Here is a 15,796-nt window from a genome sequence, read left to right as displayed (position 1 = left end):
GCTGGTCGAGGTTAAGGGTGCTGTCCCTGCAAGCCAGCTCCCGACTAATGTTCTCATGCAGACTGCATCAGTAATGGTCGATCAGGGCCCTCTCATTCCATCCCGCGCTGGCAGCCAGGGTCCTGAAGTCCAGTGCGAAGTCCTGTGCGCTCCTGATCCCCTGTCTGAGAAGCGTTCCCCCGCCGCTCTCCCCTCAGGTGGATGATCGAAGACCGCCCGGAAGTGGCGGGTGAAATCCTCATAGCGGACCAACGCTGCGTCTACTACTCCCCAAACGGCGTTGGCCCACTCAAGCGCTTTCCTCGTCAAACAGGAGATGAGGGCGGACACGCTCTCGTGTCCCGAGGGAGCCGGGTGGACGGTCGCCAGGTAGAGCTCCAACTGGAGCAGGAACCCCTAGCACCCGGCAGCTGTCCCATCATATGCCCTCGGGAGCGAGAGCCGAATCCCACTGGGTTTAGGTGACGGAGGGGTGGACAGCGGTGTGGGTTGGGGTGAAGTTGATGGGGGTGTGGGAAAACCCCCTCTCTCCCATCACTCCATGGTGTGCTGCACGCGATCCATGGCCGTGCCAAGATTTTGGAGTGTCATCGCGTGCTGCTGGACGTGCTCCTCCACCGGTAACGGAGGACTGGGTGCACCTGCTGACTCCATATTTTGGTGCGTGTTTCTGTCAAGTGTCAGTGTGCAGCGGGTAGGACGGAGTCAGGCGCAGGACACAGAACTGAGTAAAAAACTTCCTTTACTCGAATAAAACAACAAAATCATTCCACGCAGGGAAACACACCAGCTCACAGAAATCTTGACCACTTAACAACGAACAAACACGCACAAAAACCATGGGGAAAACAGAGGGTTAAATAATTAACATGTAGTTGGGGAATTGAAACCAGGTGTGTAAAACAAAGACAAAACAAAAGGAAAATGAAAAGTGGATCGGCAATGGTTAGAAGACCGTTGACGTCGACCGCCGAACGCCGCCCGAACAAGGAGAGGGACCGACTTCGGCGGAAGTCGTGACAGCATAAGTGATCAGGGCGAGGGTTTGATGTCGACCAAAGTGGACAGCAGCACTAAACCAAGCTCACAGCACACACTCATCTCAGTTACTGTGGAAGGTAAAAGGAGACATTTGAAAAGACGCGCAGTACACTACTACTGTACGTTAGCATTTGAATTGAAATAAAATGTTATTGGACAAAGAGTCAGTGAGGAAGACATTGTTGTGCCAGAAATGTCCTTACAAATGGTATGGCTATAGTTTTCTCTCTGTGGGGTTTCCATGACAATTTTTTTCATGGAATGGGATTTTAGTAGTACTTTAATGATACAGTAAGAACATATATTTAAAGGTTATTCATTTCAGATGGTTCCATCCCTATCCTCAAGCTCTGCATGTCTTGTGGTTGCACCGATGGGACGGTTTGACATGTTTATGATTGTGTTTAACCGTGAACAATATTTTACAATCCATGTCATGACCCATCTGCAAATCCACCAGAATTGACCAATGGTGTGCAGTCACACCTCAAGGATTGTGGCTGGTCTCATATCAACACTACTGCAACTACTGGATTCTGTCAAAGCATTTAACCACAGAACATTTGGGGAATGCTAAGCCAAAGTCACATTTTTGATTTGTGTGTCCATGCATGCGTGTGTTGCAACAGAATTCAAACTGCAGATTGCCGTATCATTTTACTCTTTTAAGTTCTGTCATATTTACGTTGTAACAAAAACATGGAGGACTCTGTCTTTCTCTTTCCCCATTCTTTTTAGCAGGGTTTCTCCAGATTTATGCATCCTAGAGTCGGCTTTCCTTACTGAGCCCAGTGAAATCACTGGATTACTTTGGATATACCATTGTTTACTAAGTGGAGACCACTGCTCTATGATATAACAGTGCATTCAGTCAAACTCCTCTGAATAGTCACAAAATCACAACTCTTGCTTTCTTTCATTTTCATTTATCGAGGAATTTATTCTGCTGTTTTAATTCACAGACAAATTTAGATTGTGGGCAGAAGCCTAGCTGGTTAAATCTGACATGATGCATATTGCTTGGCGCCTATTGCTGTGAGTGGCCAGGGTTGACCTAAGTGTACAGATGTAGGAACTTAATTTGATCACCCTGTTGCAGGAGAACTTTCCTGCAATTCAGGACATTTTAAACTTGTACTGTATTTGAGGTTTAAAAAGGCTTCTTAAATTTGTATTTGCCATTTTTGGAAATTTCAGATGAATTAGAATCCACATTAGAATTGCTAGTAATGCTGTAGGATTATTTTCCTGCTGTAGCAAACTGGCTCATATTAAGATCCTACATCTGTATGTGAAACAGAGGTTTTGCTACAGCGTCCAATACAAAAAAACACTTGGGTATGATTACAGCAGGATCTTGAATGATGAGGTATTATTGAGAAGTAATAAAGTAATATATCTGTATAATATTTTGGAATGTGTGCAGTGTCTGCTAGTGTTAGTAAAGCAGTAGAGTACGAGGAAGTTAATCAGATATGATGACAGTCGACAGTCCTGATCCTGGGTGTGATTGATTACAGCCAACAATACTGATCCTGCGTGTGATTGGTGATGACAGGCCTAGGGTTGCAAAGGGAGGGTATATTACTGGAAACTTTCTAAGTTTACCAGTAAACTATCAGAATTTTGGTATCTTTCAAGGATTTGATGTAATCTATCACAAGACATCTAGTGGCCCTTTTGGGGAACTTTAGATTATCACACGTCTCTGTAATTATCTCTGGCCCTATCACGTGTGGCATTATCACATGTAAAATATAGGAAATAATGAATTAAGATGATTTAAAAATTCTAAATAGAATGGCAAATCTGTTAAACATGATCCTAAATTAAATTATCGACTTAGTGAATACCATTGATGTTTAATATGAGGGTTTCAGCATTATTATTTATGTTATTTATGTTCATTTATTTTACTATGTCAGTATGTATTTGTTGTCAATGTTTTGGCGTCAAACTGGTGGCAGTTGTGAACAAAGTCAATAGTTGGACGAGTTACAGAGTTACAGTAATTTAAAATAATGTAATTGTTGATTAGAATGGTTTTTTTATTAGTTAGGCTATTTTGTCTTGAACCATATGTTCTATCTACTAAAATCAAATCAAATCAAAGTGTATTTGTCACGTGCGCTGAATACAACAGGTGTGGCCCTTACAGTGAAATGCTTACTTACAGGCTCTAACCAATAATGCAAAAAAGGTATTAGGTGAACAATAGGTAGGTAAAGAAATAAAACAACAGTAAAAAGACAGACTATATACAGTAGTGAGGCTATAAAAGTAGCGAGGCTACATACAGACACCGGTTAGTCAGGCTGATTGAGGTAGTATGTACATGTAGATATGGTTAAAGTGGCTATGCATTTATGATGAACAGAGAGTAGCAGTAGTGTAAAAGAGGGGTTGGCGGGTGGTGGGTGGGACTCAATGCAGATAGCCCGGTTAGCCACTGTGCAGGAGCACTGGTTGGTCGGCCCAATTGAGGTAGTATGTACATGAATGTATAGTTAAAGTGACTATGCATATATGATAAACAGAGTAGCAGCAGCGTAAATGGAGGGGTTGGGGTGGGGGGGCACACAATGCAAATAGTCCGGTATCTATTTGATTACCTGTTCAGGAGTCTTATGGCTTGGGGGTAAAAACTGTTGAGAAGCCTTTTTGTCCTAGACTTGGCACTCCGGTTCCGCTCATGAACCATATGTTCTATCTCCTAAAACTCATACACCATATGTTCAATCTACTAAAACTCATGAACCGTATGGTCTATCTACTAAAACTCATGAACCATATGGTCTATCTACTAAAACTCATGAACCATATGGTCTATCTACTAAAACTCATGAACCATATGGTCTATCTACTAAAACTCATGAACCATATGTTCTATCTCCTAAAACTCATACATCATATGTTCTATATACTAAAACTCATGAACCATATGTTCTATCTACTAAAACTCATGAACCATATGTTCTATCTACTAAAACTAATGAACCATATGTTCTATCTCCTAAAACTCATACATCACATGTTCAATCTACTAAAACTCATGGACAATATGGACACATATATACCAAAATAATAATACTATAATATAGAATACAGTGTATTCGGAAAGTATTCAGACCCCTTCACTTTTTCCACATTTTGTTACATTACATCCTTATTTTAAAATGGATTCAACTGTATTGTTAATCATCAATCTAAACACAAAACCCCATAATGAAAAAGCAAAAACAGGTTTTTAGATTTTTTTTGCAAATTTCAAAGAAAAAAAAACGGAAATATCACTTTTACATAAGTATTCAGACCCTTTACTCAGTACTTTGTTGAAGCACCTTTGGCAGTGATTACAGCCTCGAGTCTTCTTGGGTATGACACTACAAGCTTGGCACACCGTTATTTTGGGAGTTTCTCCCTTTCTTCTCTGCAGATCCTCTCAAGCTCTGTCAGGTTGAATGGGGAGCGTTGTGACACAGCTATTTTCAGGTCTCTCCAGAGATGTTCGGTTGGGTTCAAGTCCGGGCTCTGGCTGGGCCACTCAAGGACATTCAGAGACTTGACCCAAAGCCACTACTGCGTTGTCTTGGCTGTGTGCTTAGGGTCGTTGACCTGTTGTAAGGTGAACCTTCGCCCCATTCTGAGGTCCTGAGCGCTCTGGAGCAGGTTTTCATTAAGGATCTCGCTGTTCTTTGCTCCGTTCATCTTTCCCCTCGATCCTGACTAGTCTCCCAGTCCCTGCCGCTGTAAAACATCCCCACAGCATGATGCTGCCACCACAATGCTTTATCATAGGGATGGTATTGGCCAGGAGATGAGCGGTGCCTGGTTTCTTCCAGATGTGACGTTTGGCATTCAGACCAAAGAGTTCAATCTTGGTTTCATCAGACCAGAGAATCTTGTTTCTCATGGTCTGAGAGTCTTTAGGTGCCTTTTGGCAAACTCCAACCGTGCTGTCATGTGCCTTTTACTGAGAAGTGGCTTCCATCTGGCCACTCTACCATAAAGGCCTGATTGGTGGAGTGCTGCAGAGATGGTTGTCCTTCTGGAAGATTCTCCCATCTCCACAGAGAAACTCTGGAGCTCTGTCAGAGTGACCACTGGGTTCTTGGTCACATCCCTGACGAAGGCTCTTTTCTGATTGCTCAGTTTGGCCTGGCGGCCAGCTCTAGGAAGAGTCTTAGTGGTTCCAAACTTCTTCCATTTAATAATGATGGTGGCCCCTGTGTTCTTGGGGACCTTCAATGATGCATAATTCTTTTGGTACCCTTCCCAAGATCTGTGCCTCGATACAATCCTTTCTCGGAGCTCTACAGACAATTTCTTCGACCTCAGGGCTCGGTTTTTGCTCTGACATGCACTGTCAACTGTGGGACCTTATATAGACAGGTGTGTGCCTTTCCAAATCATGTCCAATCAATTGAATTTACCACAGGTAGACCAATCAAGTTGAATAAACATCTCAAGGATGATCAATGGAAACAGGATGCACCTGAGCTCAATTTCAAATCTCATAGTGAAGGGTCTGAATACTTATGTAAATAAGCAATTTCTGTTTAAAATGTTTTATACATTTGAAAACATTTCTAAAAACCAGTTTTTGCTCTGTCATTATGGGGTATTGTGTGTAGATTTATGATGAAAAACAATTTTAGAATAAGTCTGTAACGTAACAAAATGTGGAAAAAGGGAAGGGGTCTGAATACTTTACAAATGCACTGTATGAATCCATTTTTTTTAAAGTTATTAAATTATAAATTACCAAAGTTAGGATAGATTGCCAAATATTTTCTGTTAATTACAAAAATTACTGAAGATTCCGGTAACTGGTAAATTACTGGTAGCTTTGCAAACCTAGACAGGACTGAGGCTTGAGGGAAGACACTGATAGATTGGAGTGGGGGTTCAGGCACACACACTGCAGTAAGCATGTCTTTACTGCAGCAGAGTATAGCCCAGGGACCTGGGCCTCGACCATATAGGGATCATTGTAGGAAGATAATAGACTTCCCCGTGTTCTTAGGGCTGGTGTTAAGTACGCTCTTCCCTTAGGTAGCCACACTAAAATTGAGAATATTCTTATGCAATACCATCCGCGGACATACTATCAATTTGAAACATATTCAGATATAAAACCAGATATCCCTTGAAGGTAGTGGAAGGGTATGGATTAGGGGACTGTGTAGTGTGTAGATGATAGAGGCCATTCTGTAAGTCAACATGTACAGTATGTGCTCTCGCTCCCTCTCTCGCTCCCTCTCTCTCTCCCTCTCTCTCTCTTTCTCTCTCTCTCGCTCCCTCTCTCTCTCTCCCTCCCTCTCTCGCTCTCCCTCCCTCTTTCTCTCTCTCTCTCGCTCCCTCTCTCTCTCTCTTTCTCGCTCCCTCTCTCTCTTTCTCTCTCCCTCTCTCGCTCCCTCTCTCTCTCTCTTTCTCTCTCTCTCAATTCAATTCAAGAGGCTTTATTGGCATGGGAAACATATGTTAACATTGCCAAAGCAAGTGAAGTAGATAATATACAAAACTGAAATAAACAATAAAAATGTATATTAAACATTACACTCACAGAAGTTCCAAAAGAATAAAGACATTACAAATGTCAGATTATGTATGTATACAGTGTTGTAACGATGTACAAATGGTTAAAGTACAAAAGGGGGAATAAATAAGCATAAATATGGGTTGTATTTACAATGGTGTCTGTTCTTCACTGGTTGACCTTTTCTTGTGGCAACAGGTCACACTCTCTCTTGCTCTCTCTCTCTCTCTGCCCGCCTGCCTGCCTGCCCGCCCGCCCGCCCGCCCGCCCGCCCGCCCGCCTGCCTGCCTGCCTGCCTCTGTGCTTTACACAGTGTGCTGGCAGCTCCAGGCATGGTGGGGTCGCCTGCATGGCTCAGAAGAGAAGACTGTTGGTTCTCTCTCTGTCTCTCTGCTTAATCAGCATCAGACTCCCTCCCTCCCTCCCTCCATCCATCCATCCATCCATCCCTCCCACCCCCTTCCCACACTGCCTAGAAGACTAGCCAGTGTTTGTTGTGTGAGCAGATGCCAGGGATGCATCGCTAAGGCTACGTATATACTTCATTTAAACCAGTAGAGAGGGGTGGGGTTCGTACAGACAATGCGCCAGCCGGGCTCCACAGCCAAGACAGTATATCACTAATCACACCACACCATGTGCTGATGGGAAACTACGGAACGCTCCCATTCTGTTTACCTTACAGGGCAGTGAACTGAACCTAGGCATTTTACACTGCGTGATAATGGGTATCTACCATACATATATTATTCATACAGTAAAAGGTAAAAGAGCCATTTGCCTTTGGTTGAGGTCACTCCATGTCCTGGTCTTGTTGTAGAATCTAGTGGTCTGACCGGTCCAGGAGAAGAGAAGAGGCCCTGCCCAGGCAATGTACTGGGACACTAATGTCAAAGTTCCAGCAACCCCCCTCCCCTCTCTCTCATTCCCTGTTGCTCAGTGTTATGCCCTGTACTCTGTGGGGCGTGTCCTTAACAGGCATGCCAGCCTGCCGCTCCAGCCTCTCTGAGTGCTCCTAGCAAAGCATTACCATGGAAACGTCTTGCTAGTGGCCAAGTGGCTGTCTCTGGCGCAGCAGCTGAGTCGCTAGACGACAACGCCCTGCTTACAGGCTACGTTATCTAGTCAATCTAGTCCAAGCTCATCTATGTGACTGCTAGGACCATCCATCCATCCACCCAGCTGTGTGTAAAATGTAGGTTACTGTGTACAGTAGTTACTGTGTAATCTGTGAGTGGCTATTCTCATTAGCCCTCTCTTGCGTAGATGGGACAGTCAGACATTCCAAACAAATGGCTCTTGTTTCACCCCAGCTGTTGAAATCGAGATTGCGCAAGAACAAGAACACAAGAACACATCCTGAAAAAAAAGAGGCACAAAACAGTGTCCGCCAGAATAGCCGGAATACTGATGAGATTGCTTTGGACTTTGTAACATTCTCTCCCTCCCATCCCCACCCCTCTCTTTTTCCCTCTCGTTCTTTCAATCTCTCTCTCCAGAGTGACAGGCTTCTGGTCAAAGGCGGGAGGATCGTTAATGATGACCAGTCCTTTTATGCCGATATTTACATGGAGGATGGCGTCATTAAGTAAGAGAATGTTTGACCACCACATCCTCCCATGCATTGACGTTGACATTGACGTTGACTTTTTGATCATTTAGCAGACACTCTTATCCAGATCAACTTAGTCAGTGCATTCAACTAAGGTAGGCAAGACAACCACATATCACAGTCATTTCAAGTGCCAGACAGATCAAGACAGATCCAGACAGATCCAGTCAGAGCCAGTCAGCCAGTCAGATCCAGACAGATCCAGTCAGTTACAGACAGATCCAGTCAGAGCCAGTCAGCCAGTCAGCCAGTCAGATCCAGACAGATCCAGTCAGTTACAGACAGATCCAGTCAGAGCCAGTCAGCCAGTCAGATCCAGTCAGATCCAGACAGATCCAGTCAGAGCCAGTCAGAGCCAGTCAGCCAGTCAGAGCCAGTCAGCCAGTCAGATCCAGACAGATCCAGACAGATCCAGTCAGAGCCAGTCAGCCAGACAGATCCAGTCAGATCCAGACAGATCCAGTCAGAGCCAGTCAGATCCAGACAGATCCAGTCAGTTACAGACAGATCCAGTCAGATCCAGACAGATCCAGACAGATCCAGTCAGATCCAGACAGATCCAGACAGATCCAGACGGATCCATTCAGAGCCAGTCAGCCAGTCAGATCCAGACAGATCCAGTCAGCCAGTCAGATCCAGACAGATCCAGTCAGAGCCAGTCAGCCAGTGAGATCCAGACAGATCCAGTCAGATCCAGTCAGATCCAGTCAGATCCAGACAGATCCAGTCAGATCCAGTCAGATCTAGTCAGATCCAGTCAGAGTCTACTCCAGTCCACAGTAGTGCATTTAGTGTGCAGGGCCAGACAAGAGGCAAAGTGGGTGCATTCCTGCCTGCTCTTGGAAGGTCACTCTTTTTTCCCCAGTTCCTGTTCCCACTCGATCAGCCTATTAGGCTCTTTGTCCTGTGTGCTCCCATAGAGGAGCTCTGATTGGAAAAGCACCCGCAGGAAGGTTAGAGCTGCATACCAATTACACAGGCCAGGCTAGCCTAGCATCGACCACGCTGCTGCTGGCACAGGAATACAGACACTACCCTCTTCCCTATCTATCTATCTATCTATCTATCTATCTATCTGTCTGTCTGTCTGTCTGTCTGTCTGTCTGTCTGTCTGTCTGTCTGTCTGTCTGTCTGTCTGTCTGTCTGTCTGTCTGTCTGCAACCCTCCAAGCTGCTATTTGACATGCTCTGATGACTTTCATCCAATGTGGAAGGATTGATAGTTTCCAAATGATGCTGGGTCACCGCTAACTTTCAGTTTGATTAACTTTACTGTACACCAGTCAGCCATGAGCAAAAGTACATTTCTAATGATATGATAATATATTCATTTTGGTTTATTCATCAGCTATTTAGCTATTCATAGCATGAATTTACAGTCTTGTGTCATGTCAATGATACCCCCTGACATGGCTCTTCTCCCGCCTAAACCTCCAGGCAGATTGGAGACAACCTGATCGTCCCAGGTGGGATCAAGACCATCGAGGCCAACGGCAAGATGGTGATCCCCGGTGGCATTGACAACCACACCCACTTCCAGATGCCCTACCGGGGGACCACCACCGTGGACGACTTCTCCCAGGGCACCAAGGCTGCCCTGGCTGGGGGAACCACCATGATCGGTGAGAGAAGAGAGCGGAGCCCTGGAGAGGCCTGGAGCCCATGTCTCTCACTAGGGGACGGTGGGTGGGGGGATCTGAAGGTATCACAATAACAGACAGCAGGTGCCCCGTAGGAATGGTTGTTACAGTTAACTACCCACATGACATGGAAAGACTGCCATAACAATTGCATCCATAATCATTAGGGCAATTTAACATTTTAGTAGAGTAAGGCTAAATCGTACTGGTTTACTGTATTATCTGATCTCAGTTGAAAATGAGCTAAAACAAGATTATAATCCACACTACTTGGCTGTGGCGGTGTGAGATTGTAGACAAAATACAGAATAGATTGTGGGCAGGCAGCCATGTGCCGGCTTTATCCATTGAAGATGAAAGAAAGAGAGAAAGAAAGAAAGTCAGAGCACGAGAGAGAGAGAGAGAGAGAGAGAGAGAGAGAGAGAGAGCGAGAGAGAGAGAGAGAGAGAGAGAGAGAGAGAGAGCGAGAAGGGCTCTGGCTACAATGTAGAGTGTTCCTAAATGGGCCAATGTGAGCAGCAGTCAAGGGGTCCACACAAAGGGCCACTGGGAGGGTGGGGGAACGAGGAGCAGCAAGAGGAGCCTACACAGGGAAACACAAGTCCCTTAGAAATAGGTGAGCAGTGTGCGATAGAGGTCTTCTCGGGTCCAAAAAGTTCCTGTTTTGAAATGGACCTGGGGCTTTTCCACCTGGACCCAATATAATTAATTCATTGTTTAATATAGAGAACCGTTCCGAATCGATCCAAAGACAACTAGACCCGTTCCGTATAGACCTGTTCGGATCCGGACCCAGTCTGATTCGATCGGAGTGAGGGAAGCAGCAGAAATGTCATTTTTTAAGATACTTTATTAACCGGAGCTGATAAAGCCGTACTGTGAGCGAGTCGAGTGACATGGGGAGCAGAGAGGAGGGAGTGACATGGGGAGCATGGAGGAGGGAGTGACATGGGGAGCAGGGAGGAGGGAGTGACATGGGGAGCATGGAAGAGGGAGTGACATGGGGAGCAGGGAGGAGGGAGTGACATGGGGAGGAGGGAGTGACATGGGGAGCAGGGAGTGACATGGGGAGGAGGGAGTGACATGGGGAGCAGGGAGTGACATGGGGAGCAGGGAGGAGGGAGTGACATGGGGAGTAGGGAGGAGGCAGGGAGAGACGAGAGACAGCAACCAACCAACCAAGCCGACTTGCGCTATGGTAGACTAATAGCTGCCATAGCTAGATTATTTATCATTAAATATGATTACCTAATACCTGTCTTGACTGCATCAGACAAGGAGAAGCTAGTTAAGCTAGCTAACGTTAGCTAGTTGGGCTAACTAAGATCGGATTATCACCACAGACATACAGTAAACCAGCACGATTCAGCCTAAGACTTGTTGGAGCTAGAAACACAAGCATTTCGCTACACCCGCAATAACGTCTGCAAACACGTGTATGTGACTGTCAAGTTGTGTATGGTTCACACTGCAGCTCTTTGCCCAAACTTGAAAAAGGCCTTTAAGGACTGAAGGACGCAAGGGACAACTCAATTTTCTTCTGACTTCTTTTATTTCTTTAGTCAGTTAGTTAGGTTGATAACCTTTAAAGGCAAAACACAAAAAGAAATATACATTACTTCAAGTAAGGTCATTTCAAAATAAATATATAATCTTAATGTAGTCATATTATCTCAATTATACTATATACTAAATTAGACAATTGGTCTCAATTCTCAACACAAATAAACATCTAACTTGCAACAATTTTACACAACAATGTCCATGTGCCTACCGGTTGAGTCTCCAGAATCCTAAATGAGCTGAATGTGTATGAATGAGAGTCTTCTCTTCCATGAAGGACTTCCAGTGAAATGCTTTTCCACCAAACATTTCACCACCTGCTATCACAAAGGTGCACCAGTATATATGTTCCCCAGGGAAACACAAGCTAATGATGGGTTCCACAATGCATACACTCTTTCGCCCCCTGCTGGTGTTTTATCTTTGAAATCAGTTGAAAATCTGAACGCCTTGAATATCAATACCTGTCTTTTGACGCAACACCTCCCACTTGATCTCCTGGTTCTTGAACCCAAGGAGGTCACATCGGCTCCATCTTCGATGGCTTTACTTCTGCTCTTCTACAGGTAATAACACAACCAATCGCCTGACGTCCCTGTGAAGAATTGTAGCAGGGATTTTGGTTGAACGTTTCTTTGCTTTGTCTCCACAAACATGCTTCAAAGTTGAGATGGGATAACTTGGGAAGGTTCGTATATTTGCATCTCTCACAATGCCCTCCTTGTCAGCGTTGACATTGACGACCCTACCAAGCTTATACTGACTCCTCAAAGCGTTCTGGTCTGCAAGCCAGACGACGTCTCCAACGGCCACGTTTTGCTGCTTTGTGTGCCACTTACTCCTCACAAACAGGTTAGGTCCAGCCAACTGACTCCACTTCCTCCAGAACCAGTTAACTTCTGCTTGAATGACTCTTAACCGTTTGTAGGAGTAGTCTTCAAACTCAAAGCTACCTAAGTCTCCCCTAGGTCCAGTCCTTCCAAGCAGAAGAGAATTAGGGCTGATGTATTCTATGCAGTCCTCCCGGCTCTGAGTCCTGGCATCTATGGGCCTTTCATTGGCAAGGTTAGCAGCCATGAACATAAATGTTTGAAACTCACTCCATGTGAAGAGTCCTTCTCCTCTCATATTGTGCAAGGCCCGCTTCACAGTGCGAACAGCTGCTTCTGCAGCACCATTCCTGTGAGGGGAGTCTGCTGGGTGGATCTTCCAGCTCCACTCTGTTCCATGCTTTGAAGCTTCATTTTCAAGCTCAGATGTAATTTGTTGATCCAGGAAGTGGTAGAGCTCTTTGAGGGCAGGTCTGGCCCCCACAAAGTTCTTTCTAGGATCTGACCACAGTTTCTTTGGATGCCCTCTCAGTGCCGTGAATCTTTGGTAGGCCAGTAAGAAGCCTTCAGTTGACTGGTCACTGACAACATCTGTGTGTATAGCTCTGGATGCCATACAGCAGAAAACAATTCCCCACACCTTGAGCTTGACTTTCTTTCTCACCTCGTCCTTGACTTCATATGGTCCAAATAAGTCCACTGTTGTATACTCAAATGGTCTGGCTGGTGTTATACGCTCGGGTGGAAGGTCACTCATGATCTGTTGGCACTTTCTGGCCCTAGCCTTTCTGCACACCACACAGTTGTCAACTCTCTTTTTAGCCAGCTTCCGGCCTTTTATCACCCAGGCTTTCTTCCTCATCCGGAGGAGTGTACCTGCTATTTCTTCATGGTTTGCATCATGAGCCTCTTGGGCTAGGAGAGTGGATATCCATGCCTCATATGGTAGAATTGGTACAGCAGTCTCGTCCTCATCAAAGATCTTGAACCTCCCTCCACAAACCAAGAGCCCAGTCTCTTCATCTCTGTAAACAGCGAGTCTGTTGAGAGTGGTGCCTTGAAAGGTTATACCTTCTTGAGCTGCAAGGAACAGGTCTCTTAGTGCATCTTCACACTCCCCAACAGTGAGTACAGCTTGTTTGCCTCTGGACTTCCAGTTTGTTGAAAGAATTTCCTCCCACTTTGGTTTATCTGAGGCTGAATTCCTGGTCAACACTTCTTTCCATTTTGTTGCAGCTCTCCAAACCCAGGCAGTGACTCGGATCAGCCTGGTCAGGCTGCTGAATTTCCTGATGTCAATCAGTTTTGTTACCGCAGAGCCAGCTGGTGGTCTTCGGATCTTAGTCTTAGGTTCATCTGGGTTATTTTGCCTGCTTTGCTGTGCATCACTCTGACCTTCCTTCTGAACTTCAACTTCAGGAAGTACATCATTCTTGTTTCTCTTGGCCTGCGCTCTGGTCAGTGCTGCAGAGAAATATTTCCTTTGAAGTTTGTTTATGCCTTCCTTGGCATAAGCTGCAATTTCTTTGGCTGACTTCTGTGGCCACTCTTCCATGGGTTGCCGCAGGAACGCTGGTCCATTTTGCCACATGGAATCTTCTTGGAGGTCTTCCGGGGCTGCCCCTCTTGTTATGATGTCAGCACTGTTCAGGCCTCCCGGGATCCACCACCAGTCTTCGACAGATGTGGATTTCTGGATCTCTCCAACTCTGTTCGCGAAGAAAGATTGATACCCATAACTGTCTCTCTGGATAGCTCCCACCACAGTTTGACTGTCCAGCAGATGGAGCCATCGTTCAATTTCTATACGACTGTGTTTTTCAACGTACTTTCGAAGTCGTGCTGCGCAGACAGCACCGCAGATTTCAGCTTTCACTGCCTCCCCCTTTTGGTCCAAAGGTGTGAGTTTTGCTTTGGACTCAACCAACCTGACTTGGATGCCTTGCTCGGTTTCCCATCTGAAGTACACTACGGCTCCATAGCTCTTCTCACTTCCGTCAGAGAATGTTATTCCCCAAGATTTACCAATCCAGTTGACTGGTGTGAGGCTTCTGTGGAAGGTGATTTGGCTAAGACGTGTGTACTCCTCAAACAGTTTGATGGCTTCTTCTCTCAATTGTTCAGACAGAGGTTTGTCCCACGTGTTTCGGGTCAGAGTTTTGCCTCCAGCTTCTTGAAACGCCTTTCTGACAAGAATGGCGCCCTTTTGTTTGGCAGGTGTGACGAGGCCTATTGGGTCATACAGGCTAGCTACTTGGCTTAGCAGTTCTCTTCTCGTCAGTGGGTTTGGAGTTTTCCCTCTCACCTCTTCTTCAAGGAGATTTTGTCCAACTCTCATCTTCTTTTTCCTCTTTGAGAAATTGATTGAAGTCATAAGGTACAGTTTGTCCTCTTCAACAAGGTATCCAACTCCAAGGGCTTTATTGTCTCCTTTCCTCATCTGGTTTGGGAGAATAAGTACTGTCCCTGACACCGCTCCTTGTTCTCCTGGTACGATCTCCTGCCTCCCACTTTGGCCTGACCGGACCCAGGGTTTGAGGAAGAATCCGCCTGTCCTCAGGATCTCTTCAACTCCTTTGGTGTCCTTGTCCAGCTTTTGTAAGTCATTATGGGAAGTCAGGATGTCATCGACATAGGCATCCTCTTCAAGGATCCTACGTTCCTCCTCCAGGTGAGCGAACATGGGCAGTTTTGATGTCTCTCTCATGGCCAGTTGTGCAATGCACCCTGCTGGTCGATCGCCAATGTTGACTCTGGTGATGGCATACTCTTCAATCTCTTCCTCCTCAGTGTTTCTCCAGAGAAATCTGTGGAGATGCATCTCCAGGTTTTCTAACCACACCGAATTGTACATCTTCCTGATGTCGCCAAGAGCAGCATGGACACCTCTTCTGAACCTGAGTAGTACTGCTCGGATGGGATTGAGAACATCAGGCCCTTTCAGCAGCAGGTCATTCATGCTGACCCCTTTAAACTTCTGGCTGCTGTTCCATACCAGTCGCACAGGTGTTGTGACAGAGTGTGGGTTTGGCGCCACCAAGTGGCTGACATACCATACTGGTCCTTTCCAGCTGGCGATCATCTCTTTGGTGAGTTTCTTTGCTGCTCTTCTCTCCACCATTTCATGCACTTGAGCTGTGTAGGCTATTTTCCACTCTGGCTCTTTCTTGAGTTGTTTTTCTGTTCTTAAGAAGGTGGCTTCAACCCCACTCCTGTTGTAAGGAAGGGAACTTGGATCTTGAATCCAGGGGTATTTTGTGTCCCAGTGCGGTTTATCGCTGTGAGCATCTGCTTTGATGTAGGTGAGGCCTTTCCTTATGATCTCCAGCTCCCTTTCCTCACTCAGAGTCATTTCCTTGCCTCCTGGTTGACAATTGCCGCACCGGCATCCTCCACACTTCGGTTCGCAAGCTGCTCCAATGCTATCCCATTTCCACCAATCCAAGAACTCTCTGCGAGCTACTGTGCTTTTGGTTTCAGCTGTGAACTCTTGTGTTTTAGTTATCTCTTGATACTTGACAGCGGTTGCTCTCATGGATCGAGCAAAGTGCGTTCCAGACCTGTGCGCGGCC

At 45.7% G+C, this 15,796-nt stretch overlaps 1 protein-coding gene across 2 annotated transcripts in view; it reads left to right on the top strand.

Annotated features, from left to right (window-relative positions):
* Nucleotides 1–15,796, top strand: part of LOC115154001 (dihydropyrimidinase-related protein 3) — a 55,223-nt gene that overhangs the window by 8,333 nt on the left and 31,094 nt on the right. For both annotated transcript variants that reach the window (XM_029699748.1, XM_029699747.1), the window contains exons 2-3: nucleotides 8,080–8,168; nucleotides 9,629–9,813. In XM_029699748.1, coding sequence (XP_029555608.1) covers nucleotides 8,080–8,168; nucleotides 9,629–9,813 — 274 coding nt within the window. The remainder of the gene's footprint in view (nucleotides 1–8,079; nucleotides 8,169–9,628; nucleotides 9,814–15,796) is intronic.

This window comes from Salmo trutta, chromosome 19 (assembly GCF_901001165.1).
Source record: "Salmo trutta chromosome 19, fSalTru1.1, whole genome shotgun sequence".
NCBI lineage: Eukaryota > Metazoa > Chordata > Actinopteri > Salmoniformes > Salmonidae > Salmo > Salmo trutta.
The sequence above is the reverse complement of the archived record's forward strand: the minus strand, read 5'-3'. Positions and strand labels throughout refer to the sequence as shown.